Here is a 26,952-nt window from a genome sequence, read left to right on the forward strand (position 1 = left end):
CAAGATTATTGAAGTAAACAAAAACACATGTTGCTTTCTTAGTCGGCAAGAAAATAACTGTTGGGGCATGGTTGCAGAAAGGAATGGCCACACAGCGTAATTCTCTTTTCCTAAAAAGCCACAGCCAGTGCGATGGTGGGAGAAGGTTTTAAAAATACACAAAGGAATGTTTAAGCAGCGCTGCAAAATTCTTTTCTTTGACTGATAGTTAACTCTGAGAGGAGCAGGGAGACGAACACAGGAATTTGATTTGAGGCAAAGCTGGTTTTTACTAAGTAAATACAAGTTTCCTGTTTAAAAACTCATGTGACCAAGATCTTACTCAAAAGTAACTGGTTTAGTAGTAAGTCTATCCCATGCGAAGCTTTTGCTGACCAGACTGACTCAGCCTGAGCACATGCATTTCATGACAAATTTTAATACATTGCAGATATATGCAGAAATCATGCTAGAAGGATAGTGCTTGTCAAGCCAACAGAACACCATGCAATGCAACATCACATAACCTACCATCTTCAAATGTACGTTTTTAGCCTTTTGAACTGCTAACTAAGCTTAAGGAACAGGAAATAATTTTGAACGGCTATATTTATAGCCCATTCAGCTAGGAATGAGAACTAAGCAACTTATCCAGTTGAGAGCTGGTACCAAATTATCCAATTCATCAGAATCGTATGCCTCTAAGCTAAACAATGCCTTTTTATCAGTGCTGGCGTGTTTTTTTGACAAGCAAGCATTACAAAATGAGACTCATGGTAGCTGATATTTTGAACACACATGTGCAAGCTTTTTTCCCCTTAACCATTCCTACAATGAGTCCAGAGATGAAGAAGAACTGCTTTTGAAGATACAGCGACTGGAATTTTCTTGGCCATCTGAGTGTCCATCCTGATTTTTTCCGAATCCAATTTTGTTTCTAGGAACTGAAATTGATAGCATGTGCTCTCATTCATTTGTTTCTTCTTTAATAGAAAACTGAATTTGTGTTCTTAATAAGAACACTGACCACTTAACTTTTCCCCCCAAAGAGGCCCCAGGTCCTCAAGTCACTCTTACTCAAATAAAATCTCAAAGTGAAGTGTTTTACATAGTAGTAAAAGAAAATTAATGAAAATTACCTGGAGTATAAACTACTTTCTCTGATATGCATTATATGTCTGTGTCAATCTGCAATTACTTATCCGAAAAACTTGGCCATTGGGTACTTTGCAACATGACTTTAGCTGTACTACAAACACTGCTTACTCAGCTGAGCTCACAACTTTGCAGTCGGAGGTAGTACTTTGACTAAAATAAAATAAATAATAATTTATATTTTGTTACCACCTAGCCCTATATAAAAAAAAGGAAATGGCAGATTACTGGTTACATTTTGGGTAGTAATCAGCCAATCACGTGGCAGTAACTCGGTGCATTTATGTATGCAGATATGGTCAAGACCCGTATGAGATCAAGCTGATCATCAGAATATGTAAGAAAGATGAGTGACTCTGAATGTTACATGGTTGTTGGTGCCACACAGGATGGTCTGAGGATTCAGAAACTGCTGATCTACTGGGATTTTCCCCACACAGCCATCTCTATGCTTCACAGAGAAATGTTCAAGAAAGAGAAAATATCCAGTGAGAAGATCAGGTCAGACAAAAATGCCCCCCTACATATTAGCTGAGCATCATTTGGGGCTCACAGCCTATTTTTAGTATTACTGAACGGCTGATCTGGTGACTTAATCTATCACCGTGGATTGAGTCACCAGAACTCAATCCACGGTGGTGGAACGAGAGACTCACATCAGAGATGTGCAGCAGAGAAATCGACAGCAACTGTGTTATGCTATCATGTTATATCAGACCAAATCTCTGCGGCACTCCTCTAATATATAAATGGGACCGTGAAGAGAAATTCCTACAACAAATTAGAAACACTCACCCAGCACGTATTTAAACAAATCATTCTTATACAAATATACAAACCACTACTGTTTACACAAGAGAAAAAAAAAAAAACCTGTGCTAGTGGTGTTTGACCACATTAGCACACTCAGAGTGGTGGAAAATCTTCACCCTACCTTTAACCACAAAGACAATGACAAATCTGGTGCAAAAAGCAAATATCTAACACACTTCACCAAAAAAAAACAAACCAAAACCTATTGTTTTCTCTTTGTTTAAAGTGTTTCTAGTCATAAATGGCCAACTTCATCTAAGAGAACATCCAACACAAATATTAAAGTTAAATGGTTACTAATATTAATCCACACTCTGTCATAAACTGTCTTACATAGCTTTTAACTATATAACAGCTGGCTTCAACATTTGCTAGTTAAATTGCAGCTTCTCTATGCAGTCTAAAACTATCCAACTACAAATATACTCAGCATAGCAACACAACTACACAATCCATCCATTCGCTTCCGCTTCTCCTTTTCAGGGTCGCGGGGGGCGCTGGAGCCTATCCCAGCTGTCATAGGGCAAGAGGCAGGGTACACCCTGGACAGGTCGCCAGTCTGTCGCAGGGCCAACACACAGGGACAGACAACCATTCACACTCACATTCACTCGCACATTCACACCTAGTGACAATTTGGATTAACCAATTAACCTATCCCCACAAGCTGCATGTCTTTGGACGGTGGGAGGAAGCCGGAGTACCCGGAGAGAACCCACGCAAACACGGGGAGAACATGCAAACTCCACACAGAAAGACCCCGGCCTGATGGTGGAATTGAACTCAGGACCTTCTTGCTGTGCGGCAGCAGTGCTAACCACCGTGCCACCATTATGGTGCATTCATATCATTGTTCTCCTACAAGTCTTACCACCTAGCTAGTTCACCTTTTGAACTATTATATAAATCAACCACAATTTCAGTGGTCATGAGACAGAAACCGCATGTATAGAGTCACAAGTCAGCTCTGGTTAAAAGGTATGTTGACATGCCCCAAATGTTCTTCCCACGGGAAGAGATGCTTCCATCAGGACTTCTGAAAGAAAAGACTTTAAACGAGGATTCACTCTGTGTCTCTCCTCAAATATCTCTGATTAGAAGAGAATATCATAAATAACTGGTACATCAATGCCATGTCAAGACTACTTTTTTCAAAAATATTCCAAATATCAGTCTTTCATTCCTGTCCTTAATATCTTCAGAGGTTTATCTCATAAGACAATAAATGTCTGTATAAGAGTATTTGAGCATAGATTGCTTGTAATTAATGTTAAATATTTATAGGCTACGCTGATAAGAGAGGGTTATTACAGCATTACCAATACTGTCTGGAAATGAAACCAATCAGAAAAACTAGAAGTTGAACTCAAGCTGGTTCATGCAGACTGTAGAAATGCACAAAGTCAGTGGTTGACAGTTTATTTGACACAGTCCTGCCCTATGTAATCAGGTGCAATGAAATTTTGTCTTAACACCCAGGGACTGCAATGTCTGCTGACTCACTTCCTCTGAGTCATATGTTGTTTAAATTTTTCTTAAGTTACAAACTGATATGATTGCATAGTAATGCATGATGATGACAGAACAAGTCCTCTACATTTGATTCCATGTTCACCTACCTTTGTGAAAAAGTTCTTGGAGGCTCTCTGCACTCTGACTCAGCACTGCCCAGACCTCCTCTTCCTGGAGAGGACCTCCTCGAACCTCCAAGGCTTCTGCCAGAGACACATGCATGTTCCCTGCAGAAATACAGCAAGACGAACATTTAAAATTTAATTTACACAAAAAGACCTTCTGAAATCTAAAGAAATACGTATTTATGCCAAAATTAAGATTGCTGTCTTGAAATTTTAATGCTTCCATCCAAGTTTTATTTATTTTTTTGAAACGACTGCAAAAACTTTAAATATTGTTTTCTGCAAACTTCCCCCATAAAGACAACATTGAAGCCTGCCCGTACCCTTTAATTTAATTGTTTTGACACCTCAGTAAATATCAATAAACATGTTTTTAACACCAAATACAATAGTTTCTGCGTTTTTCCAAGGGTAGTTGCATAAACAGAGATCATCCTCACTAACTTCTAATGCACACTATAAGTAGGCCTGAAATACGACATGATTTGCTCAGGTCAGAAAAGAGCTTCAAGAGTTACTCCTAGTAGGCTTTCAGGGGGTGAAGTATAAAATATAGCAGACCTTTGATTCAGTCCATTCCATCAAATTTACTGATTACCCGTCCACTGATGTTGGACGAGAATGCCTAGCTTGCAGTCTCCGCTCTAATTCATCCCAAAGGTGTAGAGGTCAGGACTCTGTGGAGGCCAGTCAAGTTCTTCCACACCAAACTCGCTCATCCATGTCTATATGGACGTTGTGTTGTGTCCTGGTGCGCAGTTATGTTGGAACAGGACAGGGCCATTCCGAACATGTTCCCATAAAATACTCAAAAATGTTTTGGTATGCTGAATATTAAGAGTTCCTTTCACTGGAAGTAAAGGGTCAAGCTGTAAAACACAATACTACACCACAATTCCCGCCCAAACTTTACTTGGCACAATGCAATCAGACAATTACCGTTTTCCTGGCAACCGCCAAACCCATACTCATCTAGTCTAGTGGAGAGGTGTAAATTGTCGCTCCAGAGAACACATCTCCACTGCCATAGGGTCCAGTGGTGGCCTGTTTTACACAACACCATGCAATAATTTGCATTTCGCTAGGTGATGTAAGGCTTGGATTTAGCTGCACAGCCATGGAAACCCACCCCATGAAGCTCTCTACGGACTGTCCTTGAGCTAATCTGAATGCCACATGAAGTTTGGAGGTCTGTAGTGATTGACTCTGCAGAAAGTTGGTGACCTTTGTGCACTATTTTTTTTAGGCCAAGTATTTGACTAAATTAGACTTAAAATTATACAGATATGTTTCTGTCTGGTGACAGCACTTAAAATCAACTCCCCTCCTGCATGGAAATCACTTTCAATTAATTCTAGGGCCATACACACAAAAAAATGCATTTTTTTAATGTAAACTTTTAATTGGCTGGGATTTCAATACTTTCTTTATTAAACCACAAACACCTACAATAGCGCCTGACAAAATACTCTCAAAATGCTTTCAGAGGCACAGAAGTCATTTCACAAAAAATGCTAAGTATTTTTAGGTTAAACCCACACAGGAAGTCAACACAACAGGTAAGACAGGATAATAAAGAAGGAGCCTGCACAAATCCACAAGATGACACATATAGTTCAATCTAATTCATCTAAAATGGATTTGGTGCTCTCAAATTCAACGTTATCAAAACTCAGTGACTAAATACATGAGTAACTAAATAATCTACCTTAAAGGCAAGTCCCATAGTGAGACATTTCACTCATGCTACTCTGAGAGCTGATGTTATGCAAGAACCAAAGGTTACAAAACAAGGACAATTTCTATACTTCTAACAAAACAAAAATCCTAAATGTTGCAAATGAGCATCTTAGTTTGCCACCAATCTACTTTAGAAAGTCTTTCACAGTCAACTGGACGGTCTATGGTCCCTGTGTGTATGTTTCATTCCTTTATTCCTTTTCCTCTGTGCCAACAAGTGTGTGCCTTAAGATGTTTTTCTGCACGGTATGCAGAGGGGGAATGTGCATTTTAGCAGTTCCTCTGGCTTTTTATAATGAGCCAGCTAATACTTGCTAACACAACTAAACCATGAAAAGTACTTTGTGTATACACTACTCAAAACACCAACTACTAAGTGCACTGGCCTGGCTTCTCTGTGTGTAAAAAAAAAAAAAATCTGTTTGTATTTGATTACAAATACTACTAAAAGTCAGAAATCATTTTTATTCATGCACTAAAACTTCACTAGATTCCCTGTCATATAAAAATCACCTACAAAGACTATTTTAAATAGGAAAATAAAAAATATTTGCTGGAAGATCACATTTTAACCACTTATTATTATTATTATTATTATTTATGTTTTTTACTGTCTCCACTGTGCAGCTGTTTACTGTTTTTGGACTGTTTTGGTTTTATGTACTGTAATGTGATTCTAACCTCTGTTCTAAGCTGTACAACAGGGGCTTGTTGTGAACCAGTATTAACTTAGGTGGGACAATTAAATGTATTTAATGTTGCATTTTATTTTTCCTGCATCATAAAAGGAATCAGTCATCTGTTTTACAAGAGCATCCGCCATAAGTTTTTGTTACTCCATATTTCTGCCAATGCAAGACAAAAGACAACTTGCATTTTTTGAAAGTCAGCAGCTTCCAGAAAACTCATATTTCACATTCCCAGAGGACGACTTCATTTTCCAACAATTTAAAGACTTCAAGGACCTTTTAATACATTTTTAATAAATTTAAGATGTAACTGTTGTAACTTAAATACGTTTGGGTTTTTGACTGTTTACCCAGCTATAATAATTCTTAAAACTTTAATCGGAGCTCTTTTACCTGAAGATTAAAATTTGTTATCATTTGCTAGATTTTAGAAAATTATTTCAAAAGACTAACCTACATATTGTCAAGATCATAAGCTGAGAACGGACTGAAACAATCGATAGATTATGTAAACATACAGAATAATTAGACTTTTACTCACCTGTTGAGACTTCACACCACAGTATCTCACACACTATACAACAACATACAGGCTGGTACAAGGTGCATAGTTAGCATTACTGGTTGTTAGCAGGATTCTTCTTGAATGAAGTAATTGTACTTTTTGGCACTTCTAAGATGCCTTACAAGAGGCAAATGAAAGTGAGTTTTAATTTTTAATTCACACTTTTTAAATTTAGGCATAATTTAAATTTTTTGTATTGAAAAATCCAATCCATAATACAAAATGTTCCTTTCTCTTGTAGTATGCTAATAAATATATAAAAAAGGACATTGGGGAAAAAAACAAAAACGTCATGTTCAGAGATATATATTAGAAGTAGTTAAAGCTAAAATATTATTGGATATGTGGATAACTTCGACAAATTCTATGATACTGTTTTAAAGGATCCATCTGTGAATAACTTTGCATGTACAGCTTTCTTTTACACAAGCCAGCAACAACACAACATGTTAAATTACTAGCTATGGCTGCAATTGCCTTTTATGGAATTTTAAAAAATAAATAAATAAACCCAAATCTGCCAAGGGCTGTATATTCTTTTCATTTGGCACTTAAAAACATGTGTTAGCCATCTTGTTAGATGACCTTAAACACTGACCACCAAAATTCTAATCAGTTCAGCCTTGTGTCCAAGTGAGTTTTGCGTCACATTTAAATATATTTCCTCAAAGCTTTCAAGAGATATAACATGAACATAATAGGATGTGCAGACATGCTATCAAACTGTAGCGGCATCCATATCTGCCTAGTGTTGGCGGATGTCTGCGTGTCAGCAAAAAGATTACAGTTAGTGATGTCACTGGCTGACGTTATCATGTCAATTTTTCTAAATTTAAAAAAAAAAAAATTAAAACAGTGCACTTATTTTTTTATAGTTACAATTTAAATGCCAAAGAAAATCTAAGAAATGCTAAATAAACAAAGAGAACAATTATTTGCACTGACACTGACTATTCACCATGTTGGTATTAACCCAGAATTTCACATCTATATAGCACACAGACTAAATAAATAAATACTAATAGAGCTTAACAATAAATGTGGAAAAAGGGGGAACATATTTCCCACTTATGATATACAATAGGAATAATATACGGTTAAATCAGCCCATGAAACAGAGCACCTGAAAATTACACTTTCTGTTTTAGTCAAAGCTATATTTACCTTAGACTTTTAGCTTCCCTACCCAATTACTGAGTCATTAATCAAACATATTGCTTCAAAGTGAAATAATGCTTTAATTTATTTAAGAATTATAGTCCTACATTTATTCATGTAAGAAATGCACAGATTTGTTCTCCTTGCTGACCGGACACAGAAAGAAAGCAAATATTTACAAACACGAAATATCACAACAATACAAGACAATGTATTTAACCACTGTATTTACCCCTGTGTACATGATTTACATTGAATCTACACTACAAACCACTGAATGAGAAAATGGCACAAGGAATATCTTCTTTTATCTGTAGTTTTTCTTTGTTTGATTTTTCTCTCCAGCTACTGTGCTGCACTGACAACTCTAGCTAATCTTCCCAATCGAGTGATGGAATGATACCAATGTAAGCAAAACAGGAAGCTCCAGTTTTACAGACTAATTTACCCTGAGCAGAAACTGTGAGCTCATTTCACTTAGTTCAAACATAAACAACCATATTTGCATCTTCGTGCGCATGTGTGTCACATATAAATGGCTCTGTTGTGTTGGTTTGTAGTGCAATTTCTCCAGGATATAAAAATGTCGCTGTAAAGCTGTAAAGCATTGTTGCTTTACAGCATATTTCCTGATATGCAAATATGCAAATATCGAGGGCAATGCAACAGATTCAGAAGGTGTGGCAGGTGTACTTGGTTAAAAATATGCATTACTGTGTTGCATTTATATAATAATAATAATGTGCATTTGTAGTGAGGATTTAAAGATGTAAAATTCAGATAACAAAAAAAAAAAAAAAAGGGGGGGGGGGGCTTTCACACAGAGGGCACAACAGCAAGAAGGAATAACCTGCCAATATCAAGCATCAGCCTTAATTCACACTATGCCTGTTACCTTGTTCTGGCATCAATGTACAACTAGCATTTAAATATGCAGCAAATGTAAAACCTTGTGTAAAGTAGCCCATGTCATTTCTCACAAAACTGAAAAAAGTCCACACTAAAAACAGGACAACTATACACTCAGCCAGTTCAGCCAGTGTGGTAAAGACAACCTGATAAAATCTTATCATTTCAGAAACTGCACAGATTCTCCCACACAACCATCTCCACAACCCACAGAGAATGGTGTGAGAAACAGAAAATAATCCAGTGAGCAGCAGTTCTCTGGGAGAAAATGCCTTGTTGATGTCAGAGGCGAATGCACAGATTGCTTTGAGCAGATAGTAAGGCTTGGTCTGATGAGTCTTGAACTCTATTGCAACACTGAGAAATTCGGGTTAGAATTTGGCATAAACAACATGGATCTCAAGACAAAGGGTGTCCAGCTCAGTACCAATAAGTGTACCTAATGAAGTGGAAGTGAGTGAATGTATGTAGATGTGCTTGATCACAGCTTTGAGACAAGATTTCATTAATCAGAACTCAACACAAAAGTCCCACCAAAAAAGTCAAGAAATGAAATCCAAACAGGAAAACAAGCATAACTGCAATAAAAGATCAACCAAACAGCAGCCACTTAAAACATGTACTAGACTGTGTAACGTCACATTAAATTAATTTTCATCTTCTGTTGAAAAACTGTACTTAAAACATTTTTCCAATGAGCTTAAAATCTTTCATATTTGGATCAGATATCGGTCTGACACGGACTCAAAGAAGTAGCTCAGGTATCTGTGGAAGCACTGAGCACTGGTAGCGATCTGTTCAGTTCCATATTGTTCTGAATTTATTTTGCACTCGTTGCTCAAAGGACAACTCAGCATACCACTGATTGTGTGAGAGGAGAGGTCCTTAAGGCAATCATAAATTCAGGCACAGTTAAGCCAATCACAATGAACTAAAATGAAATGGAAGAAAATAAATCAGGTAAACAACGTAAACAGGTGAACAAAAAGTTTATCTTATATATCTTGGCCCTGTTAAGTATTTATTTTTTAACCAACCAATGCCAATTTAAAACAAATGTAGACTTATAAATCTATTTTTTAGATTTTGTTTTATAATTTTACAAAGAAACTAAGTAGAAAGGTAAGTTTAAGTGTCACGTGATGTTGACTTTCATTTCAAAGAATGATTCGCTCCCTTCTCCAATCAGTTCAACCAGTTCCAGGTATTAGCATACAACCAAAACGTATCTGTATCAGAACCGCCAGCCGAGATCGTGTCCCTGCCTCGTAAGTTGGCAGCCAATCAGATGTGGCAAAGACACAAAAAGGAGCTTAACAGCAACCATGTCCACACCTAATGTTTCATTTGAAATTTGACTGCATTACATGATATTACTGCTCTGAAGTGTTGCCAGCACCAAGCACCTGTGTTTTCCTCTTTCCCTTGGACCACACCTTTGGCCTCATTTGGTCTAATGACACTCAATTTCACAAATTTCACAACTGGGAAAAAAGAAAAAAAAAAAAAAAAATCACAAGAACATGATAGGAAATATCCAAATATCAGTACTGGTGACTGGCAAAAACATGGCATTTACCAGTGTCACTGGCTGATATATCATATTACATAATATCATCAGTAGCAGAAAGCATCTGAAAATCCATTTTCCCACCTTTTTGTCACCAGGAAACTGAGAGACCTTGGACTAAAACTTTCATGACAACTGAGGGAGTGTTGTTGGGTGACTATGTGTGAGGATGAGAGAGAGTAAAAAGGGTTTTACTTAATCTCTTAGGTCAGCTGGAGAAATGTCAAAGACCATCGGTCTAAAAATCGCACCAAATTGTGAGCAAATCCCATTTAAGTGGATAATATGAAAAATCCAACATGCTTGTGGTTCTATGAAACTCTCTGGGGATAGAAGTGTTACAGAACCCATTACCATCCCCTAAGAAGACAACACAAAAGAAAAGCCGTGTACCAGTGTTGTTATGTCTGGCACTATGAACTCATATGCTATAAACTGGGTCACCAGCCTGTTCTAGCGCTGTATTTTATTTCTGAAAATAATACGTGAAACAGTTTCCTTTCAGTGAATCTTAGCCTGGAGAAGAGGGTTAATGAGTAAGCAGGCCAAAATTCTTATGCAGGAATGCAGGTTAACCATTCTAGCCATCAGGAGGCGTGAAGTTGGAGGCGAAGTGGGATACTACCCATCTTGCTCATTACCCATGAGAATGGGGAGAGCGGGTGCTGTGAAGCCCGATTGTTTTGTGGCCCTTGTTATTTTAACAGAGACCTACAGTGGAATGTTTTTTATCCTCACTCAGGCTACTGTGCAGGCCAGCTCCTCTCTCTCATTGGACTATGGTCCTGCTCATTATTGAGGGTGCTTAGAAGGCAGCGGGCCAAATCAGCGAGAGCAGACAGCCTTCACCACTTCAGCGACCCATTCTCTGTTTTCCAAAGTGTAGAAATGTTTGTTCCCAGAAATTCCTCTGAATTCCCATACCATAGCTAGAAAAAAAGGGGGAAACTAAACAAAGATTAGTCTGCTGCTGTTCGTGTTTAAAAGCCTAGGCTACAGTCACAAGGATTTTAAAGAAAATAATCCTGGAAACGTGATAATGTTCTTTACTCTGCACTTTTCCTTTCCTCCCACCTTCCTCTGTCACGGCTACCAGTCCACAAAATGGATTTGAAAACAATCACCTGCAGCTAAATAACAGAAGCACACATAATTCCAGTTTCTCCTGCTCTCTTCCAAGTTCATCCCTCAGCAATAAACAAAAATCGAACCCTGCTCAAAATCATCTGAAAACAAGCCTAGCCGCACTTTGGGGGCAATGTGGCATAAAAGCACCAGATTCCACTCTTGCGTCCAAAAGCACAAACTAATAAAGATATGAGAAGGAATGTGTTCATATCCTCCAAACATCAGACCTGTGGTCTCAGCTGGCAAGCACATCTGGAACAGAAGCTGGTAAGAGGTGGTGGGGAGGGGAGAGGGGTTACCCTGCGCCAGGACTGAGGTGAAAATCGTCCTGAAGGTTTTGCGTGCCAGGAAAATTCAGTACCAAACTCTGAGTGAACCTCTATTCCCCGAATCTTACTGTACAGTGCAGCCTGCAAGCACATGATTCAAATTTTAAAAAAAAAACAAACAAAAAAAAACAACACACCCGTGTGTGTGTTTTGAATTTGAAGAAAGGCTTGATCAAGATATCTTTCGCGAACACGCCTTATGACACAAGCAATGAGAATTCATACATAGCTAACTAGGCTGCACACCACTGAGGTGATAAAATGCAACTTTAAGCCAGAATTATGGTTTGAAAACCTCAACCTTCACTACCTGTTAAAGTAGCTGATGTGGTGCTCCTTACTGCGAAAATTAATCTGCTGTTGTATTCACAGCTGTGTCCCGCTCATGCTTGCTTATGAAAGAAACTGAGCAGAGCAGGAGTGACTCAACTAAATAAAATGGGAAAACCCAGTGGTGAGTTTTCATTATTTTTGACTGACGTACAATCAGTAGACATGCTTTTCCACATTACTTATGAATGTCTAAACAGGGATGCTTACAATTACAGCAATGGGACCAGTACCTTCCAAGTACGTCCCGTTAATCATCTCTTAGCGTTGGTGTTTGTCTTGTTTTTTGGTTGTTTTTGTTTTGAACAAAAGCTTGGGTAGGAACCAGAAAAGAAAGCTTAGACTATTTTGTTGAATATCAGCCCAGCTCTGGACCAACAGCCCTCACTTCTCATTTTGGTCTCGACCTCATCCGTTCCATTTCTGTTAATCACAGGGTTGCTGTGAGTACAGTGACATGCAGAGCTTGGTTTTGCAAAAAAACCTCACTCCAGCTCCCCCCCCACCTCTTCCCAGCACACACACACAAACCCAACCCACTGTCTATATTCCTATTTTTTCCTCTTTTTCTTGACGGTGCCCCATTACAGCCACTTTAAACCTGGTCAGGCACACAGCCTAACCTGATCGTTATATAGTCTGCAAATTGACCTCTGACCTTAGGTTAATTACCACAGAAAAGCGGTGAAGTTAAGGGGGAGGGGGGCCAAGCTGCCTTTCCCGATAACACTATACCGCTTCACCTTTTGTTGGGGTTTGGAAGGAGCGTATATGCTAAAATGTTATTCGCATTTCTCATAATTATCCAAAAATTTCCAGGTAGAATCACTTGAAATAAGTCAGTCTGCCAGTCTTGTGCTATTTTTGAGGTGGTGTTTCCACCCTCTCAAAATTACAATACGATGTGATTAGCTTAGAGATGCCCCATTTGTCATGGGTTCTGGACTAAGTTAACAAGACATGACGCATAACTTTTAAGGTCCAGACGTATTAGTTAAATATCAACAGTGCAGCCTGCTATTAGTTCTGACGATGTTAGTTTTGTTATTAGTTAAAAAAAAAAAGGTGGAAAAGACATAAAACCTCCGGTATTTGAGGCTCCTCACGAGTTACTCAATCCCTCGGTTATCCCGGTTTGGCTAAAGTTAGCTAGGACACTATAAAGTTTGTTTACATCACTTTCTGAGCGGTTCATAGAAAAGCTTACCGGCCGAGACGAGCTACAAAATCAGCTGTGAGGGAAATGTTGGTGCTCGGACGAGGTTATGAGTGGGCATACAAACGGCACCAGACGCCATCCCATCCACAAAGCAACATCTTGGATCGTAACTGTCGGCGAGGCAGGCGGAGAGGCAACAGGTTTACCTTTCCGCGGAGCAGTCACCTATAAAAATCCACTTCCACTGAAGCTGGCCACAGCGAATGAAAAAAGAAAAAAAAAAAAAAGTAAAACTGTTCTTCTGAAACTCCTCAGAAGCTGCGCTTGTTGGCCACTAAACAGTACTGCTCTCACCACCAGAGAAGCCAAGTTACCATTACTGCTGAGGAGTGGAACAGCCCCTCCCTTTGCGCGTGGGCTGACTGGAAGTAACCAGACACCTTACTGTGGCTGTCTATTGGCTCTTCGCGAGGGGACTGTCATTTAGCCGTTCCTATAGTAACACAGTACCAAGTCATGGAAGCAGAGTATGTATCCAGATCGCCGACGTTTCTTAAAAAAATGCTCTTATAAAATTAAATATTGTCCACTGAGATACATTTAATTGTTGTATAAGAACGAAGTTTTTTTTGTTTATTACTTTAAGATAAATTGCTCCGAAATACACCACTTCCATAGGGTTATGTATGGTATGTGTGTGAATCTATTTGTGTATTTTAATATAATTGAAAGACTGTTTTTAAAAAGTTCTTAAACCATGGGAAATTACGACGGACCCGACCTGTTTCCTGTTTAAAATAATTCCAAAATTAACCATGATTTCTGTATATCCCATAACATCAAAATGAGTCAACTAAGCAGTCAGGAAGCAATTCACTGCTGAGTACTTCCTTCCTATAGGTGCTCTTGTCTTGATGAGCTATTTTTGTGGTTTACTTTGCGCCATCTTGTGACATTTATTCCTCATTACAACCCTTAGTAGCCAGATTGTGGCCAAGGGTTATCTCTGCCTGCCTGTGCCTGTTAGTGCTAAAAGACATGATTATTATCACCAGTCATTGCCTGCAGTGATAAGGCTTGATTACTTGACACTGATTTTCCACTTAGATTGAAACCAGTATTATCATTTCAGCAGATGATGCCATTGCATATAAACCATTTCATTTTTTGCGTGGGCATGTCTCTGTAGGTGCATATTTAGATTAGATTAGATTAGATGAAACTTTATTAATCCCTTGGGTGGGAAATTCAGTTTCCAGTAGCAAAGCACCGAAAGAAGTTGCATGTTAGTCTATTTCTGAATGCAATAAGACAAATATTTTTGCCATTCCTTATATTTTTAGTCTTATCTGTAGGAATTGTTATACTTTTATACGTATAACAGTCTGTTGGTGGGGATCTTACAACATCAGCACTAGATCACCAAGCACAACAACTCAGTAACAGAGACAAATATGTTGTAAAAATAAATAAATAAAGGAGAACAAGAACAACGAAACCAGAACAAGAATCATTAATACATGATATGCCTAACCATTATGGCTAACTATTATGACGCCCTCAATAATCCGATAAAATGATGATATTTGCAAAGATAAACAGCATCTTTGATTGGCCCATCAAAGAATATGTGACAGAAGATAAGATTGCCTCTTTATTTTCAATTCGAAGCATTTCTGAGGATGCTCAGAATCATACTCAATGATTTGTTAGCTAGTTAGTTATAGCTTTCCTTCTAAAAACATGTAATATTTGGGGAGGCTGCTTAAGTTTTTTTCCACTTTTGTTACACTGTTATGATAAACTGTTACAGCTGTTGGAATGTCCTGTTGTGTACCTGTTGTCTCCTTTGACTGACTAGCCTTTAATCACTCTACATTACCTGGAGCAGAGAGGCCTCATCTGGGGACAGAGTCTTAGCAAGTCCTTGCTAAGCCTTAGTAAGGAGTTCTGAATTTTAGATTTCTTCTTCCTGCTATTTCTATCTGTACTGTCCTTAATACCTCCTTATTGGCACTGGCCTGAGCCCTCGAGGCAATTTGCAGTAAAACCCTGAAAGACTGGATATGCCTGTCATGACAATCTTGAATGTGGGGCACCTGGAACTGTTGGCTGTGTGTGTGTGTGTGTGTGTGTGTGTGTGTGTGTGTGTGTGTGTGTGTGTGTGTGTGTGTGTGTGTGTTAGGGTGGTGGTTTTCCAGTAAGTTTAGCCTTTGGTTCCAGCTGGAAAGCATTAAAAAATCTGACCCTCCTTTGCACTTACTTTGAAATTGGGTCCTCTATCTGTGTCAAGTTAAAATAAAACCTTGGCAATAAATTGTCTCAGACACTTCAGAAGTCAATGTATACAGACTGATGTTTTGAAGCACTGCATGTAAATCCCCCTATTGTCCCCAATATTGTGTCAAATCCCTTTTAACTTATGGAACCTGGCCTCGGTACTTGACAGTGATGAATTCTCACACACTGAAATTCACTAAGAGGCATCAGAGCAGATTATGCTGATATTTTTCTAGTTTGTGATTACAGTAAGTTAATTCAGTGGTTTCACAAGCCTGGGAACAAAACAAAACAGCAACCACTGCCTCTGAGTTTCCGTGAAGCTGGTGCATTTATCAGCTTGGTTCAGGGGGGATTTGTGACAAATTATGACAGAAAGAGATTTTTTCTTTTTCTTTTTGGTTTTTACAAGAAAAGACATTCTATCAGCTACTATCGAAATGAGCAATGCAAGATAAACATTTAAGAAAGCAAACCAGTGGCAGAGGCAGACTATTTTTCCAGGGTTGGTCTGGCTGAGACTATTACATTGATGTGATTATCTCCTTATCTTCTTTTTTTTTAACTTCTTGGCTGGTAAATCTCACTTAGGCTAAATATTCAATGTTTTGGTCCCTCTCCCGTTTGATTTACATATGCAGGTTTCCATGCAGAAGTCTCTGTGTGGAAACCTGCTCACAAAGCGCTCAAAACAGTTTAAATGACTGCTTTGTTTAATGTGTTTGGGTGTGTAAAACTATTCCTTTAAAAAAATAACACTGTACTGGTAGTATCTGTAGTACCTTGCATATACTCTTATATGCAAGGTACTACATAATAATAATATTATTATGTAGTAATAATATTTATTTATTTAAATAAATTTATGTATTTATTTAAATAAATAAATAAATATTTATTTATTTAAATAAATAAATAATCAACCCCATCTTGAGTCATTCACAGCCGCGTGTGTTGTTTGTTTGAAGTGGTCAGATGAGTGGAGTAGTCGGGGCTGGCAGCAGCCACCTATTGCCAAGGATGGGTGCTACGATGTTTATTTCAAATACTGATGGAGAAGTATGGAGAAGGACACCACCATATTTTTGTGGATCTAGAGAAAGGATAGGATAGGGTGCCAAGAGAGGAACTGTGGTACAGTATGAGGAAGTCAGAAGTGTGAAGAAGTTTGTGAGGGTGATGCAGGACATGTATAAGGACCGTGGGATAGTGGTGAGGGCAAGGAGTGACAAATGGGTTCAAGGTGGGGGTGATATTATATCATGGATTGGCTCTGAGCACTGTCTTGTTTCCAGTGCTGATGGACAAACTAACAGATGAGGTCAGGCAGGAGTCTCCATGGACTATGACCTGTAGTGAGAGTAGGGAGCAGGTGGATGAGAGCCTGGATGTCACGGCGGGGTGCGCCGGTGTGAGGAAAGAGGTAGACCCAGATGCAGACACGGTGGAGACAAAACGTAGTTTCAAAAACAAAGCGAGCCTTTATTGGCTGATTGCAGAAGAAAAACAAGGAACTAGGGAAACTAAGGAGGCTATGAACACTGTGTTAACAAAAAGGCTGTGACACTCAGTGAAAAACTATGACAAACTATGAACACTGAGTAAGCTAGAAAACACAGAGAAACAATGGAGTAAACCTATGAAAACTGTGGTGAGTTTAACAGACGATCTGACATTGACTGAGAGGAACACACAGACTAAATACACATAAGGAATGATCAAAGGAAGTAGAATCGCATGGGGAAAACAGCTGACAACAATTAACATAATGACAGGACACGTGAAACTAAACATAACATAAAACTCTTTCAAAATAAAACAGGAAACATAAGGAGATCCAGACATGACTTGAACTTGCCAAACAAAGAAAACTTGGACATGAAACATGGCAGAATGTAACTAGATAAACCGAAATGAAACTAGACTAAAAAGAATAACAAAACACCAAGAAACTCAGAATACTGGGTCACATGACCCAGGGCCATGACACTGGAGAGGTGGAGGTATGCACTGGGGAGAAGAGGAATAGTGTAACAGTGAAGACGGAAGACAAAGTAGTAGGTGATGAACACAGTGCACAAGAGAGGTGACAAAGAGAGTGCGGACAGGGTGGAGGAGGTGAAGGTGAAGTGTCAAGGATGATAGAAGGGTAGCAGCAAGAGTGAAAGGGATAATTTACAAGACGGCAGGGAGACCTGTTATGAAGTATGGTTTGAAGAGGTTGGCACTAGCAAAAAGCTGGAGGCAGCAGATTTGAAGATGCTAAGGTTTTTATAAGGAGTGAAAACAGACAAGATTGGAAAAATTAAAAATGAGTATCTCAGAGAGACACCTCACATTAAGCAATCTGGAGACAAAGTTAGCAAGACAAGGCTGAGATGGTTTGGATATGTGCAGAAGAGGAGCGATAGGTTTACAGAAGATGCTGAATATGGAGCTGCCAGGCAAAATGAGAAGACAAAGGCCTCAGAGGAGAATCATGCGAGGGGAAAGATGCAAAGGGCTGATGTGGCCAAGGAGGATGCTGATGTGAGATGGATGCAGACGACCAAACATAATGAAAGGGAACAGCTGAAGGAAGAAGTAGAAGAGTGTAATAATGTGTACGTGATTTTAATTATGTCTCTTCTGCTGGGTAGCTTTATCTATGAGACCAACACAATATCTGCAAAATAATTTTTTATCTTCAAAGTAAGACGTAAATAAAGTCGAGAACAAAAAACAAATAAAAAACCCAAAACAACAACAACAATAAATGCAAAAACATTATTTGCATAGACACGCCCCTGGAAACCTGAGAAATAACAGAGTCTCATATCCTCAACGATCTGCGTGACCGCACCAGCGGGACGGTACAGCATGGGATGAGAAGATGCTCTAACACGCCCCTCCCATCCGGGGGGACAGCTTCCATGTGATCTCTCCCTCTCCCCTCTCTGTCCTGGCTTTGACGTCAGACGTGCTCCTGTTCGATTGCCATGGCAACATCGCCCCCCATCGCCCCTCCTCTTCCCTCCCTCTCCTCTCTCTCTCTCTCTGCTCTGGTGAGGTCCACAATGGTACAGCCAGCATCTTGCAGCACAATGGTTGCAAGGTGGTGAGCTGAGGGAGAGTGATTCAGCATCAGCAAACCTCGGTTCGGTCCACCTCTGCTTCTTTTTCCCCTTTCTCTCTCGTCTTCTTTTTCGGACCCCCTTTTCCCTCTCACTCCTTCGTCACATCAATGATTTTTTTCATGAAGCCTTCAGCAATGGTCTCCGCAGTGTTTCCCGTCGGGATGTTTTGAAAAGGACAGGCACCGGACTGGGATCGTCATCAACTGGCACGGAATGGTAAGGCCGGACGGATTTGTTTTATTTCAGTGTGGACGCGATGCTTGGATCTCGTGCCTGGCCGGAGGGTGGAGTGATGAATATTGATCGAAAGGGAAGGTTAATGAAGTCCACTAGTGATGCCTCAGTGAGGGGGGAAAAGGGACAGCGATTGATAAATAAATAAATAAATAATCAACCCCATCTTGAGTCATTCACAGCCGCGTGTGTTGTTCTATAACTCACTAGCAGCGCTGTGAGGGATTTCATAACGACGCGAGCCCTGGCCTGACAAAATATCTCGCATCTTGCATTGCCTTGAACGCACATCATCGGCAATAACATCATCCAAATCGGGTGAGAGAGAGAGAGAGAGAAGGGGTGCGTGTGTGTGTGTGTGTGTGTGTGTGTGGGAGGGGGGGGGTTATCCAGGCTACCTCCCTTTCCATACATCCATACAGTCTGATTAGTCGGTGTTAGAGCGCTTTATGTATGTTTGATTGGCGGCTGAAACTGGATGTTGGCTGAGTGATGCTCTTCATATCTCTTCATAGCCTTACACAGGATACATATTGGAGGCCTACATGCAGGGCTTGTCCCTCCTCCTCCCCCTCACAAGCCAACTGCGCACCTTGTGCATTATGCAGACCATCAGTACTTCACAGAGATGATGGGGGGGGGGGCTTGCCTCATATCTTTCATAAATGCTGGAAAACTGTGTCCTCGTGCAAACAGCCTGTGCTATAGTGGTGATTTATGGGTGTTTCTAAGAGTCGCGGTTTTGCTGCTGTGATTGTTTATAGTGTATATGAAGAGAAACAGTTGAAGTAATTTCTGGGCTGTTTGTCATGAAAGCTGAACTTCAAATAATCCTAATCCTGCAGACAGAGAGAGAGAGAGAGAGGGGTGCTGTTCAGCCCTAATGTGGGCTGCATGCTGTGTAGTGGATTAAATGAGATGAAGCTGCAGAGGAAGGTAATTTCTCTAAATCAGCTTTGTCCTGAGTGCTCGATCATTGGGAAGGCATGGTAAACCCACCTGACCTACTGCACTTATTGCTCAGGTATGCAGGCGTGAGCAGGGCTCTCTGTTCTATTACTATTTCTTGTTTTTGTGCAGGCCCATAGTCATGGACTAATTGCTGGCTTTATGCTGTGCAGTGGAGTCAATAGATGTTTGAAGGGATCACAACAAACTCTTCATGTTCATGACAGGAGGAAAATAGAGTTTTCTTTTTTTCTTTTTTTTTGTGCCGTGACCTTGGGTGTTGAATTATTCAGGAGCAGGCTTCCATGTTTGTGAAAGTGCTGCAGGGAACAGGCTTAACAGTTAAACAAAGCTTTTTTTATGGGTGTCTCTGCAGCAGCTGAAGAGTTGCTTTTTATCTCTTTTATATTGGATAAATAGGCTAAAGGTTCTACCCTTTCTCCTCCTTGTCATCTTTAGCTGCCAAAAAGGAACTTTTTTCCCCCAAAACACCTCAGGTGAATTTCAAAAGTAGCTCTAGCATTATATACATTTATATTAAAAAAAAAACAGTCTGTTTGATTTAATGTGATATTGACTGGCAGTGAAGCAGCTTGTTTATATAACAGAGCATCATCAATAGAAATGGTCACCAGTAGACTAATATTATGCTGCACCACTGCACTCATTTTTTTCCACCATTCTGTTTTTGTTTTGCGGAGTCTGGAGCATCAGTGCAATAATCCTTTGTTATGTAAGAAAATAAGGCAATGCATTAAGTTGAGATAATGGAGGGATTTCAGGCTTTATTAATCAGCAAAGTAGGGAATGTGATCTTCTAGCTATTATTTGGTTGGTCACTCCAGTCAGTTTCACACAGTCTGTGGTAATGTCTTCAAATGTCCCGTTTTACCCAAATAGCACTCTTAGTCTTAAATATATTCAGCTAGCAATGCTATATAACAGCAAAGTCATTACAAATGAAACCACAGGGAGGAGAGGAATGAATAAACAACCAAAAATAATAATTGAAATTACTGTCCAGTTCAAGGTAGCTAGTCTGAAGCTGAAAAAAACCCCATCTTCCTCCTGATAATCAGTTACTTAAATATCCACATCAGTCATCTGAGGGCCTGTCTGTCATTGCTCTCTTTTATGGAAGGTCAAACTTATCATTAGATGAGGATGGGTTACTAAGGAACGCTGATTTAGTCTGCCATCACCCAGTGACCCCAGCTGAGCATTGTTCCTAGCTGTGGATTGGTGCTAATAATCCATATTACAATGACAGATCAGTTATTAACTTGGATGAATTAAATTCAACAGTTGTCTCACGATGGATAATTAAACAAGAAAGGAAAAAAATATGGAAAACGCTGGCTGTGAAAAAATGTAAGCAAGTAAGGGCGAGAAGATTTATTTAGCCAGCCTGAAGTAGATTAAGAAGTGCTTGGTAAGTGGTCACACTTAAAATCACATAACTATTAGTAATGTACTAGATATAACTGCTTAGAAAGCTGACAAATGTGCTCCATGGACATCTTTCATAGCATGCTCTTATTTATTTTAGTTTTAAAAAATGAAATTCTCGCTGTGTGCCAGTTTATTCTCCCCCCCCCCGAGTTGCAGTATTGCTTACAACTACAGACAAACAGTGACAATATGCCTGCAGCATGGGAAATGCAGTTATGTAATTGGATTTGATCTGACAAATATGCAGCTTTTATTTGCCTTTGCAGATAGCTGCGTGCAAGACTTTGAGCTGTTTTAGATTTGATCTCAATCTTCTCACACTGCATATGAAGATAATTAGGAGACAACAAAGGTCACCGTGGAAACCTTTGTTGGACCTGAGGGTGGAGGTTTTACATAAATTCATCAACACAGGGAGGTCGATTTTTGTTGTTTTGCTCAAACTGAGGCGTTTACAAGTATAAAAGTTCAGAAAGTATGCCACAGTTGAAACAGAGCAATAGAAATGTTCACAGTTCACATGACAGTGCTGAAAACGTCTCTGTCATTATGGCAAAATAAAAGTTAAAAGTGTTCAGGATGCCATTTTTGCAGGATGCGCGGTGTGGTCCAGCTGTGGCTCTTCTTCTCCTTCTACTGAATGTGTGTCAGGTCTTGCAAGAAAAGCTGTAAATCAGATGACTGCACTCAGCACTTGCCAAAGGTGTACATGTCGTTACTATGCAGCCTATCAGAAAACTGCAGCGTCAGCGTGGTTTTTCGGCCAGCGTGCCTGCTGTTTACCTAAAGCAAATCAGAGGATGCGAGCAAGACTACGTACGAGAGCAGAGACAGAGGAGGTGAGCAGATTTTCAGCTGTGAAGAAACAAATCGATGGGTGTCAGCGAGCGTTCGGATTCTGACACCCCTTAGATGGGTCAGTCCAAGTCTTGTTCTCCTGCCTGGGCCCTGCAGTTACTTCTCTGTTTTCCCCGAGCCCAAAAGGGGGAGGCTGTGCTGCGTTTAGCTCAGGCTGCACAAGGAAAAGACGAGGCATTCGCTGCATACTGCGGGAGAGGCTGAGGCTGCTGAACCAAGCACTCACAATGGAGCTCCGAGGGAGGGGGAGGGGAGACAATTGCAAGCAGGCTGGGAGCCTGGGAGTGGGAATGGTGGGAGCGAGGGAGGGACAAAAGACAGGAAGGGTAGGGAAAAATGCAGGCTCTCATCAGTGCGGACGATGGAGGGAGGAATAAAGAAACAAGGGGGATATGGGCAATGTTGTGGTGCGAACTGGGTGACATCAACAAAAGGAGCGGAGTGGGAAGAAAGAAAAGATGGATATGAGAGCAAACATTGGTATCTGTGGACATTTTGACTGGCACATGACTGGCTTTATTGTGCTTTATCATTACTTTTTAGTAGTCAATCAGCCTGACAGCACAGACAGTGCCTGTGCTGAACAAAGGATGCAATGGGGAGAACCATAGAAGCACAACAATGCCATCCTGTAGCAATGTGCCTGAGTTCAACCCAAAAACAGGCATAAAATGCCTGCTGAAAGCAGGTGAGACATAGCTACCACACAAAGACGAGCATCATTATTACCTGTTTCCAACACCTGCACCTTTAACACTGTTCCCTCCGGTGCTTATTATTACACTGTACCATTGGATAAAATACTTTTTTTCTCTGTCTCTGAGGCCGCTATGCCTATCATTTGTGTCTATGAATACTTTCAAAAGTAGAAATGGCAGACATAGTCAAACACACCTTTCAATCCTGAGAGACTCTTGGTAGATATTGGCATGGCGCCCCTTGGCTGCAATTCTGCAGCTAGTAATGAAATGGACCCCCGTGACACACAAAAAATATCTCATAACAGATCCTTTAATAATAGTCTGTGGGCTTTTAAACTTACCACACTTGAAAGGTCAGAGTCAGAAGAACTTGACGGTACCCCAAAGCCTCTTAGCTTTACTGCAAAGGTTTTGTACTGGTTATTAGTTTGGATAAATAATTTTAGTATTGGTGTTGACCACTTTATTAATACACACAGCCCACAAAAAAAAAAAACACCAGCAAAATCTGTTTTTGAAGATTACTTTTGTGTTACCTCAAACTAAGGTTTGCCTTTCCTTTGACCTGGGAGACAACTAACACTGTATCAGGACCGTGTATTACAGTAGACCACCTCCAGTTCAGACCATATTAAAAGGAGTAACTATTTCACTGTATCCATACACTGTATCTGTGATTAGGTGAGTGCAGCCTTGCTAGCACTTGTTAAAAATGAATGGGTGCAAAACTGTCTACTTGTTCAGCTGGCTGGGCTTTGCACTGAACTCCTTTGTTGAGTTTGTAACTAAACACTAGCATGTTAAACTTAAAAGAGAGGAAAGACACGGTAGGAGGAGTCAAAGATGGAATAATAACCATATTCGGTCACAGCTTCACCTGTCTTAGCCATGCAGAGCAGGTGCATCTGTGGCACCAGCTAGCAGCCTCACAACATGAGCACTGAGCACCAGATACGCTGTAGAGCATCCAAGCTCTCCTTTCTGTAGCATCTGCAGATACTTTTTTTTAAATGGCCTGGATCAATACACTAAGTGTTCATACAGGGTAGAAGGGATTTACCACGAAAGTTACTGCAGGCCGCACTCAAAACTAACTTACAGAGCGTGGTGGTCAGTTTTCTCTTTTAATCAGTTGCTCTAGTGTTTCTGCTGATCATGCACAATTTTGATAACCTGGCGTGGTAAAATATGATCCGCATTTTACTGTAGAGCTACTGTAGTTTGCCTCACCTATAGTGATAATGTGACTGGTTTGGTTTATCAAGAAAAAGCCTTCACCATGTACATTTAAATCTTTGTATATATTATAGCTGAAAATCACTGTCATACATTTAGTGTTTTATGTGTTACACACACAGATAAATACACCAATACTCTCTTTGGAATAGTTCTATGTAAAAGACTATTTGAATGAACACTATATAATATAAACCTTTCTGCCAGGTATGTGCAAAAAAGAAGCATCAGAAAATCTTAAACCTCCTACAGTTGATTGGACAAGAATTAGGAACTAATGCTGTATTTTAGGATCATGCCTCCTAACTAAAGTGATCACTAGTTGCCTGAGGTACAGTTGTACCCACAGGGGTGGATGTAACACAATGCCCAGGATCCAAATAACAAGGATCAGCTACAACTGCAGGCAAATGCACGTAAACAGCCACTCCAATTAATCCTGAGATGTACCATACATCATCTACATTAGCCCATTTTAGATAATTAAAACCTTTCTGGATTTCCATGCTGTCTTTTTCATTGTGCCGTTCTTCAGTTTCTCTAGTTGTCTCTTAATGGCAGTTGGTCACTTTTTTTGTAATCATACAATAGATTCATTTCTGTAAATGCAATGCTGCATCTGAGACAGTTTATTTATGGCCTATGTGAAATAGCCTGAATTTGTTTGCACTGCGTGATTTCTCCTCTTTTTATATGTCTCCTACTTTTTTGTGGATGACTGTTAGCAATTTAAAAAAAAGATGACTGAAGGTGACGCTTACATAAAAACCAGAGCCAATACTTGTAAAACTCTTCATTTTACTTTTTAAAAATGTATTTAGAAACATTTTTAATCTGTTTTCTTTCTTTATTTTATTTGTTAATGATTCCATTTCTACAGCCTGCTTCCCCATCTAATAATTTGGGACTTTGGACATGCATAAAATATAAAGTTATTGTTTCAGTTATCTATGTCTCTTGTTTAGTTTAAGAAAAAAGAAAGAATCAGAGCTAAATCAATGTGTTGCTGCTTTTGTTTTAAAAAAAATCTGCATTAGTAATGATCCTTTTTTGGGAACAGTAAAGTGACTTTGTTTGTCTGTGCGCTTTGTCGTTCACTAGTTTGCTGTAAAATCGCACATCACCCACATGTCCATAACAGTTATTCAAATATGTTAAAGCAATTACATGGTCTGGAACTGGGACTGATGGAAGTTCGCTCACTTGGCTCAACTGGTCCTGCATTTAATAACTTTGACACAGGCGCTCAGTTGTCATTTTCAAACTAGGAAAACAAAACAAAACAAAAATGTCAGGCATGTGTCAGTGCTACTAAAGTCCTACCGACTGCTGCGGTTTATAGTTTACAATGCAAAGACTCCTCAACATCCTATAAGGCTGTTGCTTTCTTAAGTGTGATGCAATGTAGAGTAATACTTCGGAGACAGTTCTCACCTTCATAGAGTCAATCCAGTTTTAAAAAGCACAGAGCTGGAAAGTGAACTTCCTGAAAATGAAAACTTTGTTCTCTGAGCTCCTGAAGCAAGATATTAGCACCATGCAAGGCGATCGTGGCTCAAGAGTTGGGAGTTCGCCTTGTAATCGGAAGGTTGCCGGTTCGAGCCCCGGCTTGGATAGTCTTGGTCGTTGTGTCCTTGGGCAAGACACTTCACCCCTACTGGTGGTGGTCAGAGGGCCTGGTTGCGCCAGTGTCCGGCAGCCTCCCCTCTGTCAGTGCGCCCCAGGGTGGCTGTGGCTACAATGTAGCTTGCCATCACCAGTGTGTGAATGTGTGTGTGGATGACAGGTTGTGTAAAGCGCTTTGGGGTCCTTAGGGACTAGAAAAGCGCTATACAAATACAGGCCATTTATCAAGGCATTTATGCTGCCATTAGCAAAGTTAGCTTTCTTATAAAGGCAATGAATCTGACATGAGACATTGTACTGTTGGAAACGGTATCTGCACTGCTCACTCTAAGCTGTTTTCTACACAGTTTTGTCTGATGCTGCGCTTTCCACACTCCTGATAGAAACCCCTGCAACCATATTAAACATGCCCTATACATCACAGTCTTCTGCAGAGCAAGGCTGAAGGTGAAAGGCATTTTAAAGCAGAGTAAGTCATGCTTGTAACTGCTGTAGTGTTATAAAATCTTCACTGGAATTTAAGGTCAATTCATTGTAATGTAGGCAGGTCTGAAAACTCTTCAAAATCTTTGAATGAGCTGAAAATCATCCTTATTCTTACTTTTTGCTTATTCAACCTCTCAATCAGCTGATGCTGAGGAGATGTATTGCAGTCAGGATGATAAATGGGCATTTTAAGGAGTGGTGCTGAGCATAATTGTTGGTGCAAGCAGCATTTCGGCCATAAGGACAATCAACAGAATGTAGTCACAGGGTTAAACAAACAAAGCACAAAATCTGGTGGATTTTTTGTGTTTGTTTTGTGTGTGTGTGTGTTTAGCTGTGGGCTAACGTGGGAGGGAAGAAACTGTTGTGGTGCGATTTGTTTTGGTCTGTCGTTTTCATTGCTTCTTCGTGAATAACTTTTCCTGATAATTACCCAATTTTGCTTCTTTTTAACGACGTGCCAGACAGCCATCATTTTAAAACTGTAATCTCCAAAAAATGTTGGCTCCCAGGTAAATTGTTTATGGTCTGTACCCAGTCTCTCCTTCATCTTTCATTCGTTCTGATGAAAGTGTATTCACCATCTGCTGTTAAAAGTCTTAAGGAAACGTGTTGCATTAGAAATTAAAGTGAACTGTTTATTTATAATTTTTTTCAAAAGCAAAGAAAGCATAATTAAAACATGTTTTACTAGTTTTTTTCTAAGGCTGCAATATTTTTAAATGAACATCTGCATATAAATATGCTGCTAGGTTTGACAGGACTGTAGTGTGCAGGATCCCGCCACCATCTAGGTGATGTTTACCAGCGTATACTGCTGGAAGACAAACAGTTTGGCCTGTGAGGGCTTTAAT

The 26,952-nt window shown here is 39.8% G+C and overlaps 2 protein-coding genes across 14 annotated transcripts in view; one reads left to right on the forward strand and one right to left on the reverse strand.

The window, feature by feature from the left end:
* Window positions 1-13,576, reverse strand: part of ptpn13 (protein tyrosine phosphatase non-receptor type 13) — a 49,239-nt gene extending 35,663 nt beyond the window's left edge. For 3 of the 5 annotated variants that reach the window (XM_040000985.1, XM_040000984.1, XM_040000982.1), the window contains exons 1-2: window positions 13,210-13,573; window positions 3,567-3,686 (exon numbers count right to left, since the gene is read on the reverse strand). In XM_040000985.1, the coding sequence (XP_039856919.1) occupies window positions 3,567-3,681 (115 nt within the window). In that variant the 5' untranslated portion in view covers window positions 3,682-3,686; window positions 13,210-13,573. Of the gene's footprint in view, window positions 1-3,566; window positions 3,687-13,209 lie in introns of all 5 variants that reach the window. The other 2 variants (XM_040000983.1, XM_040000986.1) reach the window with 2 other exon arrangements.
* A 4,886-nt stretch (window positions 13,577-18,462) lies between these two features.
* mapk10 (mitogen-activated protein kinase 10) overlaps window positions 18,463-26,952 on the forward strand; it is a 37,142-nt gene continuing 28,652 nt past the window's right edge. For 5 of the 9 annotated variants that reach the window (XM_040053434.1, XM_040053431.1, XM_040053435.1 and 2 more), the window contains exon 1: window positions 18,466-18,773. Coding sequence is in view for 7 of the 9 variants with exons in the window: in XM_040053431.1 (XP_039909365.1) it covers window positions 18,771-18,773 (3 nt within the window). In the remaining 2 variants the exon portion in view is untranslated. Of the gene's footprint in view, window positions 18,774-26,952 lie in introns of all 9 variants that reach the window. The other 4 variants (XM_040053430.1, XM_040053432.1, XM_040053429.1 and 1 more) reach the window with 3 other exon arrangements.

Source organism: Simochromis diagramma, unplaced genomic scaffold, assembly GCF_900408965.1.
Source record: "Simochromis diagramma unplaced genomic scaffold, fSimDia1.1 OVJJ01000596.1, whole genome shotgun sequence".
Classification (NCBI taxonomy): Eukaryota; Metazoa; Chordata; class Actinopteri; order Cichliformes; family Cichlidae; genus Simochromis; species Simochromis diagramma.